At 37.6% G+C, this 10,476-nt stretch overlaps 1 protein-coding gene across 1 annotated transcript; it reads right to left on the bottom strand.

Annotated features, from left to right (window-relative positions):
* Positions 1 to 6,691: 6,691 nt before the first annotated feature.
* On the bottom strand, positions 6,692 to 8,725 carry LOC126374897 (defensin-B-like). Its single transcript, XM_050021672.1, has 2 exons — positions 8,515 to 8,725; positions 6,692 to 6,867 (listed from the first exon to the last, which is right to left on the bottom strand). The coding sequence occupies exons 1-2, from the start codon at positions 8,582 to 8,584 to the stop codon at positions 6,692 to 6,694; spliced, it is 246 nt and encodes an 81-aa protein (XP_049877629.1). The 5' UTR covers positions 8,585 to 8,725.
* Positions 8,726 to 10,476: the final 1,751 nt, after the last annotated feature.

Genomic DNA, 10,476 nt, shown 5'->3' with positions numbered 1-10,476 from the left:
ACGGCATCACGCTGCAAAATCAATTTGAGACCGGCTGAGGTGACTCCCTCAGGTACTGCAGGCTTTATATTTCCTCAGTTTAGTTCTAAAACTAAACAAGGATATCCTCAGTTCCACTGGGTAATACCACAAGATTCAAAGATGTTCAAAAGGCGTATGTTGTAACATTTAATAAGCACGGTTTTACATCATCATCATATCACTGCCATCACTGCCTGAGCTCGTCCACAGTGTAAGCATCTCCTCTGGTACGCCACTGAGCTCGGTCTTCGGATTTTCGCCTCAAGCCGACGCCAGCCACTCATGGATGTCATCACTCCATCTAGCCCAAGGGCGTCCTACACTACCTTTTCCAAGAAGCGGTTTCCACTTGATTTTACATGATTTTTACTATATTTTTTCTCAGTTTTACATAAAATAACATAAATTGCATATATACGTCCCACCGCTGGGCACAGAACTCCCCTCAATCAACTGGCGGGGGTATGGAGCATACTCCTCCACGTTGTTCCACTGCAGATTGATGGAGGTACTTTTACGGCTAATAGCCAAGACCAACTGCTAAACGTGCTGTCTGAAGCACGGAATCATTTTTCGGACAATCAGGTGTTTTAAGTCAATAATGTCCTTACTGAACAAAGGACAGTCTCACAAAGTGATTTCGAGAATGTCTCCATCTGGAATCGAACCTAACGCTCTAATCACTAGGCCACGGATGCTGTTCGGTTTTGAATACTTATCCATATCTACTATATATTTGGTAGTGGTATCAACCAGGCATTTTAATTAAGCGAATGCCTGCGCCAATATTACATTGAAATGGAACTAGATTGCAAATTATTATTCAAATAGCTGTATTATCAGCATATCCAATAGTTCGCCATCTATTAATGGAATCTGATAAACAGAGGTACTTACCTATAGAATTTACACTAGCTTTCCATCCGCGTCTTTGCCTTATGCATTTTTTTCGTCTCTGGAAAGTAAGTAGACTGTCCTGCCAACCTGAAGATATAAGTACTAGTAAAATTTAGGTAACCTTAAATTCTTTTCTGTGACAACTTTTTCCTCCTCCTTTCTCTGATTCCTTCCTAGTTTCTTCTTTTCTTTGTATTTCTTTATTTCATGATGATCAACGTAACAAACAAGCTCACTTTGCGTTTATAATATTTGTGACGATCAAAGTGTAACATCGTTAACCATTACGTTGAATTCACAACGATTACTTTAGCTTGCCAGCCAATCAAAATTGGAATAACATCACGTCATCGGTTACGCAGGCATTTCAGCCAATCATAAGCTTGAATAGCAGCACGAAAACGTTTATGATTGGTGAGTCAACATCTCAATATGCAATAAATGTTGGAATACCAATATTGGTCGCACGTGACACGTGAATTCTGATGTGATATTGTCGTATGACAGAAATATAAGTAAGCAAAGATTTACATCGTGTACTCGTGGACTTATTACATTTATCTTTTATTAATCTCTACTTTCCGAAGCACGGAATCATCTTACTTTTTCGGACAATCAGGTGATTCAAGCCTGAAAAGTCCTTACCAAACAAAGGACAGTCTCACAAAGTGATTTCGACAATGTCCCCATCGGGAATCGAACCCGAGCGTGGTGGAGTATGCTCCATACCCCCTCCGGTTGATTGAGGGGAGGTCTGTGCCCAGCAGTGGGACGTATATAGGCAGTTTATGTTAATCTCTACTTTCCATATTTACACTGCAGTAAGATTGACTTTTGCAATAATTATAAACTCACGCGTTTGCTGCTACTTTTGCTTTGCTAACTTTGTTGCTACGAAAAAAAAGCAATACATAAATCATTAAAGGAAAGCAATTATACTTTATAAAATGAAGCGACACAGTATTAAGAAGCAAAACATAATATCAGACTTAGACAAAAAGACAATTTAAAAAAACAATGACACATCATGTGTTCAACTGTACTTAAGTATGATGACCATGATGCAAGTAGTATTCAGACTATCTGTGATTCTGTCCCGGACATGAACTGTGTTGTGTCTGTTTACCACGGCAAAAAAGAGAAATATTTTTCAACAAAATATTTTTACTTCTCGTGAATTTATTTAGAATCCAAACCAGAATTGAGAACATACTCAAGAACTTCGCAGACTAGAGCTACTTTTTTGGATACTATATCCAGGAACCGCCGAGTCAGTGGTTTGTACATTATCTAGCACTCGGTCCAACTATCGCGATCCCGGAGATTTATCGTCCCATTCGTTACTGGGAACTTGTGAATTTTATTGCAAAAGGATATAAAATATAAAGTGCCTGAGATATGAGGGCGGGATTGTCTCAGACGATGACGGATTTGATGTTTTTCTAGAATGTGGCCGGAGTTTTGTTGAATAATGCTGTTCGTGCGTTGTCTTTGTTGGGAGCATCTGAATTAATTTTGCTATTTAGTTGGTGAGACTCGGTCACCGACCTTCTGTGTTCTGCGAGTAAGTCAAGAAAAAGATTCGCTTAGTTTGGTCCACTCATTATAATTTTAAGTCTTATACATAAATAAAATAATTAATATCAATAAGTTTAAAAGTACTTAATGCACCACTTTTTTTGCACATTAATACATTGCTGATGTATAGTATCCAACCTTAGTACAGGCTTCGGTCATTTTGGGTTGATACAGCAATACCGTGAACATAACACATAATGTATATCTCCCTGAGTCCCTTATGGTAAAATTTCTGAATCATTTAATTTTGATTTTTAATAAACATAATAAACAGATAATAAAAAATATACAATTAAGTATGTTTTCACCATAAACACCTGTTTTAATATGTTTTTTATTGCTTTAAGACAGTAGTTAAACAAAAACTTTACAAAAAAGGTTATTATAAAGTTAGTGATTATTTAGAAGATATGAATGCATGGAATTAACTGTCTGAGAACTGATATTAGGCAGCTAAATTACTCAATTGTATATCAATATTTTATGTTTATTTTTATTTTTTTAAAGAACGTCTAGGGCCCTGTGCCGAGGTTTTTCTTGCAGCTTCTTTTCCCCGGCTATACAGGTTGTGAGAAGCTGCAGTAGTTTTAGGCGGATGAGACGTTCGTTATGTAAAAATTGACGATTCAAAGTGTAACTATGTTACCTACTGAATAAAGATATTTTTGAATTTGAATTGAATTTGAATTGGCACAAAACTTGATACAGTACAGCAATTACTTTGTAAGATGAGAGTAAAGTAAACAGTAAACAGATAAGATAAACATTTCAAAGCGAAAAGGAAACTTGAATTTTTTATTCTCGAAAGAGCTTTAAAGTGTTCTTAAAGTAAATAAGTACTAGGTACATTTTTCCAAAAACCGCAGAAGGTAATTTCGAAACTAATCAAAATCTTAATTTGTGTGTTGATCCTGGGCTGTTTACCGTTGCGACAACATTATTTTCTGTTGTTTATCCTGCCCTGGCGGCATGACAACCAAGCCGCGCGCGGCGCGAATTTTATCGGGGGCTTTGACCAATAGCCAGTACGACGTCTATCAACGTAGATAGCATTATTATTTATTATTATTGTTTTATTTATTAAATATTAATACTAAATACACAATTTAGCAATGCCCTGCAAAACTGTTTACACAGTTTGTCTGCAGGAAAGAATCTTCAATAATAACCTTAAATTAAATTAAATTAAAAATTGTTTATTGTCTTAGAAAAAGTTCGACACAACAATGGATACTATAGCTAGGACACACAAATGCTACAGAAGTATAACCCTGCTACCTGAACTAGGAGACCTGTATCTCAGGGAGCAGTGTTCAGCAATTACATCTTTTATAACGTCAGTTGAGGCAGACCATTGTTAAACTGAATATTTACTTATATGTACATGTACTTATATCGAATAGTCCTATGTGAGTATATCACAATATACTGTATCAAAATAATTAACTAAATTAACAATTAGTAGCAATAATTAGAAGACACGATTGTAAAAGGTATCGTTTAAGGTTTTTTTTTATTTACTTTTGTTTGTTTCGAGACGGCCATTTGCTGCGTCTCTTGGTCCAAGCCCTCGATATAATTCGTGTCGCGCGTGACGCGGTGGCCGTGCAGAGCCTGCTGGGACAGACTGCATTTCAACAGTAGGAGAGGTGAAATTTGTCGATTCGATGTTTTCTTAGTCACAACTTATAATTGTAGTAAGTAAATAAATAGTGGTAGGGCTGGAAGGTTGATTTAGAAACAAAGAACGTCTATTATAACGGGACACCACAGTGGTCAGGTTTAGAGTACTATAAACGGGTGAGCATGCATAAAGTTTTTGATGAGATTGGAAGAAGCAAAAATAGTGTGTCAGAATCTTAGTAAATGGAATTCCGTTGTCGGAAAATAGGCGTGATCACTTTGATGCCATATCACATTAACTTTAACTAACTAAATAACTCATAGTGCGACAGGGTTCCAAAGTGGGTACATGACTGTATGTCTATTTAAGTGTAGTAAAAAGTAGCCGTGTAGAGCGACACGATAAAGGATGCTATGCGGGTGCTATGCTACAGATATACGTCATATAACGTAAGCTCACGGCTGTATCCCAATTGGGGTAGTCAGAGATACATCTATCGCAGGAGTAACTAAGTACCCATTCAATTAGACTCATAAGATTTAGTACGATTTACTTTAAACTGGCGTGTGCGTGTGAAACAAGCAAGAAAAGTGTCTCAGTCTCTGTTTACCCCGGTGGGAAATAGGCGTGAGTAAAAAGTTGATATGTGTAAAAACCTATAATACAGCAGCTTTATAAATGGCATGCAGATTGCTACTTATTTCATAATCAAGCAGAGCCAATCAGTCGATCGATTCGCACCAAATGAACGTTCACAAAATAATGAAAAGTCATCGTCGATGATTCCACATGAGTATTTAGCCGACGCTTCGCTTTTTACTCCTCTTTATAGCTCTTCAACGCAGAACCGAAGCGATCCCACTTTATCGCCAGGGCAATTCCAGCGGAATACTTTTAAAAATTGCTCAAACAGCTTACAGTGAACGGTGAAATATTTATTTTACTTTAAAAATGGGTTCCCTCTAGTTTATTTTATAAAAGAGCAGCGAATCCCAATAAAAATCGTGTGACAGCAGGCAACAATGTATCGAATGTATTTTGTTTCAGGACTGCCCGCGGCAACTACACTCTGAGCTAAATAAATTAAAAAAAAAAAAAAAAAAACTACACTCTGATAGAGAATGAAGTGACACATAGTTGTTGAATATAAATCCTCTCTTACGTTCAGGAGTTTCAGATAACATGGATTAAAGTTGATAAAATGTAAAAATTTTGATTTTGTTTCAAAATCATTTTCAGGTCCCGATATCGACCCGATTTACCTCATTCAACGCTTATCGCTATCGGCTATTGATATACAACTATCGGCCCACCAGGGTCGATTAATTCTTTCAAATATAATTCACTCGGACGACGCCCAGCGGGGACATGCGCAGTGTGATAAAATTATCGATCGATTCAATTAATTTTGTCGAAGTCGATAAGTTGGTTTTTATTACCCTAACATTCGTGGCATGTGATTCTGTTTGTATTTTGACAGATCGACATGACTTACTTGGGTTTACATTATGTCGTTTTGACCAATCGACAAAACGACATAATTATATCGTCAGATAGCCCTATCGAACCGAGGCTCGCGTGCCACTGGGCGCCGTTAGGACTGTTGTCTTACATTTTGTACTGCGTGAGAGCTCAAAGATTCACTATTTAGCCAGACAAACTAAATAGTAAATGCAAAAAAAAAACATTTAAGTTAATATCAAGTAAACAGTCGACACCATTAAGCTCTCTCAACAAATAAGGATTAGGAGCGAGAATTACGTACACACTTCCGTACATTATAAACACCGTTTTAACAAAATACCCACTTACCGGACACCCGTGTTTGTGACCAAAACATCTTTAATCAAGTACCTACGGAGGATACTTGGCCGGCGGCCAAACATGGCCTTTACAGACCATGTTTTAAGCAATACTCGTTATTGTACGCGACTCGTAAATTTTATTTCGTGACGTTTTAAGTCCGGTGGTATAAGGATTGTATCTACGAATGGAATATAAGCTATTGTAGGAACCTAGTTGGAATTGTCTTTCAGAAAACACTGCGGAGTGAATTATTATTTATGGAAGGAATCGTGTTGTGTTTGCGTTGCTATCAGTCAAACGAATGTGGTTTTTTGACGTGTAGCATGAATTTGTGAAGTGGTGCATAGATAGTATATTGTACGCACTAGATAGATGGATAAAATCTTTATTTAGATTTAAGACGTTACATTAATTTCTTAATAAATATTATGAACATATAGGACATAAGACTTACACCCCGGACGCTTCATACAAAACACCTCCTTTCACACAGACTGCGTATTGACATTATCGTAAACGCGCATCTGTGTGACGTCTGACGCCGAAGACCAAAGTAAATCTTTTACATATTTCCTCCCCTTATGGTTGTCTGGAACAAATCGCTTCAAGCGACAAGGCCGCTATTTGCCCTGTACCTAGTTAAGTCACTTGTGTAGCTTTTTTGTGTTTTGGTGCAATTAAGTATATTTGTATTGTACAACCGAGGGGGTGAGGTAACCTAGCTCATCCGGTGGTGGGGAGCGGAGAGTTGCCGTTCTATATAGCTTAAAACTTCCTCTGACACCTGCACACGGAGTTCTCACAGGCTCCACCGCGGAAGCCACTGTCGTTACAGCGCGCGGAACACACCGAATGGCCGACAGTCAACACGGCCAGCAGGTCGCACGCCACACGCGGCAGCAGCATCGTGCCGTCACCCAGGTGGATCTCTTGTTCTGGAACTGATAAAAACACTTATTTACGTAATTAAAACACATAATAACGGGTTCTTACCGCGTTTAAATGGGGATATAAGACTCCCGATATTTCGACACTGTTGCAAGTGCCATGATCACGGGATGACTGATGAGATTGGAGTGGAGTAGGTAGATCCATAATTTTCTACGGGCAGACATATCTGTCTACCCTCTTTCTTTGCCGCTTGTTTATGTTTCAACAGTGTCGAAATATCGGGAGTCTTATATCCCCATTTAAACGCGGTAAGAACCCGTTATTATGTGTTTTAATTATGATAATAACCGCGTAAACTTAAAACTTATTTACATCTATCTATCTATCTATATCAGCCTAAACTTATATCCAATTTTGGACGTAGGCTCACTTATTTACATACATGTAGGAAAGTGAGAATACTAATGGAAGGATAATGAATGGGAATTTGATTGTTAATGGTATGAATGGGACGCAAGGCAGTTTTAAAAAGTAAGAACGGGGAGTCGATGGTGCGATGTCTGTCGGGTTAGAGGATTTTGTTAAAACTAATTAAGATAATTATAAGGAGTCAAGATATTTAAGATATCCCGTGTTATTTCTATATCCCACATACATGTCTGTCCCTAATGCCCGTATCCTGGTTGCGCAGTGTCAATAAGGCGAATGGTAGCCAAAAATAACAAATACATACATTATCATCTCCCGTTTTTCACAGAATCCGCTTATCTAACCTGAAGATTTTGACAGGTCAGATCAAAAAAAAATTATATACTTACACAACAGATTCATCATCATCATCATCAGCCCATTAACGTCCCCACTGCTGGGGCACGGGCCTTCCCTATGGATGGATAGGGAGATCGGGCCTTAAACCATCACTCGGGCCCAGTGCGGATTGATGGTTATTAACGACTGCTAATGCAGCCGGGACCAACGGCTTAGCGTGCCTTCCGAAGCACGGAGGAGCTCGAGATGAAAACTTTTTTTTTTTTTTGAGGTCACCCATCCTATGACCGGCCTTTGCGAAAGTTGCTTTACTTCAACAATCGCAGACCGAGCGCGTTTACCGCGCTCCTCAACAACACAACAGATACATAAACAACATTTTTTTTTGACGTGGCTTACTTTAAATTTGCCGCAGATGGCATTAACTATTTGGCCGGAGTATGATTCTATGGAGTATGATTGTTTATTCTAGGCTAGGCGCTAGAATTAAAACACTGATGTACAATACTATTATTCAATAAAGATATCAACAAAAGCTACATCTGATTAATTTGCGCCATTTTCTTACGAATAAATAAATCATGCGAGGACAGGATATCAACCCATCGCCCATAATAATGGTCCTCATGTTAGAAATAACACAATAGAGAAGTTGGTTTCCTATTTTCATCAATGTAGTCTGAACATAGCCTGGAAAGGTCCTCAGTCAGTTTTGACTTAAAAACACACACACAACACACACATCATGGCACTTGCAACAGTGTCGAAATATCGGGAGTCTCGTATCCCTATTTAAACGCGGTAAGAACCCGTTATTATGTGCTTTAATTTTGACTTAAAAATTTGGCAATTTCATAACTTTTATGGATTTAGTCAACCAGCCAAAAGAAGTCAAAGAATGAATAATAACACAGTGATCAGTGACTTACTGAGAGCAAAAGTGGGCAAAATGGCGTAAGTAATTGTCACCATCAACAGAATTCGTATTGATTCAGCCATTTTGTTGAGTTTTCGGTCTTTCAGTCTTCAAGATCTTCTTCAAGAGGTTCTTTATGTATGTTATGTCAGTCTTCAAGAGAAATCAGTTTTAAATTGGCTTTCTATGTAACATCAGTTTCTTCTAGATATATAGGTGAAAATCTGACGATCTGAAAGTAAAATATATCTTTAATGAATAATGCAATAGTGCTTAATATGGCCCAGAAGTTCAGGTTCAAAATGAAAAATTACATAGAGGGGCTCATTGGCTACCAGAAACACCCCATGTATGTTCAGGTTATTTACGGTGTAGAAGATATGACCCATTTTGTACCCTTTTCAACATTTTGTACCGTACTTCAGAATTCATTATTTTGTTGTATTATTTATATTCAATGCTCTTGTTACTGTTTACATAATCTGTGGTTCCCATAAACGAAGGCTGTGTCTACTTTCACTTCGTGCCTTTGTTTTCCCAAGTGAGGGTTACATTAATTTACTTTCCTATTCATAGAGAAATTAATATATTTTTCATAAACGCAGAGTTGATTAAATTCCAACACCAAAAGGGTGGGGTAACAAAGCTGCAGGCCTGTAACATAATTATTATGTCGCAACAAAATCCCATGTGAAATTATCTTATGTTTAAACAACAGCGGCAGTGACAGCCAGTCGGATAATTTAGTTTAATTTATTCCCAGATGCCGCTTCTGTTTAATATTGTTTGTGGGTTTAACCGACTTCAAAAAAAGAAGGTTATGAGAATTTCGTTTATGCCTTTTTGTAAAGCGTTGACTATAATTTAGATTTTACCCGCACATTACGTTACTTATTCCATAGAAGAACTATTATAACACTGGAATACAAATTGCAATAACTCTCTCTCTTTATTTAAGAGCTGCGCTCTTGTCGGTGGAGTAATCGCCTTCAATACTCCATAGATAGGGCGTGTAGAACGGTGATTGCCCCAATCGCCTTCCGTTCCGCAGTACACCGACCAATTTTTCAATCGGTGATGTTCTAGCTAGAGCCCTACCAGAATACATTTCCTCGGCCTCCAACCAGTACTGATACCGCTGCTGCCCGGCATCAGGGGTGCGCTTTTGAAGTAGCGGCGCCTACTCGCATTTAACCTAAGTAGCATTTTATAGGTTAGCCCGTCCCAGTGCGCTACCCACTACGTTCTGCTAATCCTATCGCTGTTGCAATAACTAACCTACACTAATAATTACACACTAAGCTAATACACAAAACTACACTAACATTTTACGTACATTATTTTTATACTTAATAACACTAATTACACAAATATTTTATAATGAGTAAAAATAAAAACCCTCTTATTGTTGCTCCTGTAAACTCACTTGAATCTTATTATGTTTTTTTTTTTTAAATTATAAAATGAGCTGATGCCTCTTTGAAAATAATTTTCAAACTGAATTATTAGGTTACTTTATGATGCATACAGCTAACGGTTTACAATGCTGAAAATAACAATAAGCATAGAAATTATGCAAAGGTTATTATAGTAATAACAATATTACTATAAATAAAAAATATTATTATTGATGGAACAATAGGTAATTAATCGGTGATTATTAAAAAGAAAACTCAGGTTCATGAAGCTTTTTACCCGACTTCGGCGAAGCAAAGAGAAGGGTTATGTGTTTGACCGCTATGTAAGTGTGTATGCACGTCTGTTCCAACGTAACTTCTAAATCATGTGTCAGAATTTAACAAATGATATGTCACTAGAAGCGTCTCGATTGTCCGGTGGTTATAGGCTATGTGACGTCACGCTAAATCAAATATGGCGCCCTCTAGAGGACAGAAGCTGTGGAAGAAAAAGCCTTTTTTTGCAATGGTAGTGTGTTGGGTATCAAATCAAAGGGTTTAATTTGACCTTTCAAATT

Source organism: Pectinophora gossypiella, chromosome 18 (genome assembly GCF_024362695.1).
Source record: "Pectinophora gossypiella chromosome 18, ilPecGoss1.1, whole genome shotgun sequence".
In the NCBI taxonomy this organism is placed as follows: Eukaryota; Metazoa; Arthropoda; class Insecta; order Lepidoptera; family Gelechiidae; genus Pectinophora; species Pectinophora gossypiella.
This window is presented reverse-complemented; position numbering and strand designations above follow the sequence as displayed.

What these genes read in the sequence shown, in the direction of transcription:
- LOC126374897 (XM_050021672.1), bottom strand. Translation starts at nt 8,584, where the DNA reads ATGGCTGAATCAATACGAATTCTGTTGATGGTGACAATTACTTACGCC. An exon ending in TTTGCCCACTTTTGCTCTCA is followed by an intron (nt 6,868 to 8,514) that starts GTAAGTCACTGA and finishes TGTTTTTATCAG; the next exon opens with TTCCAGAACAAGAGATCCAC.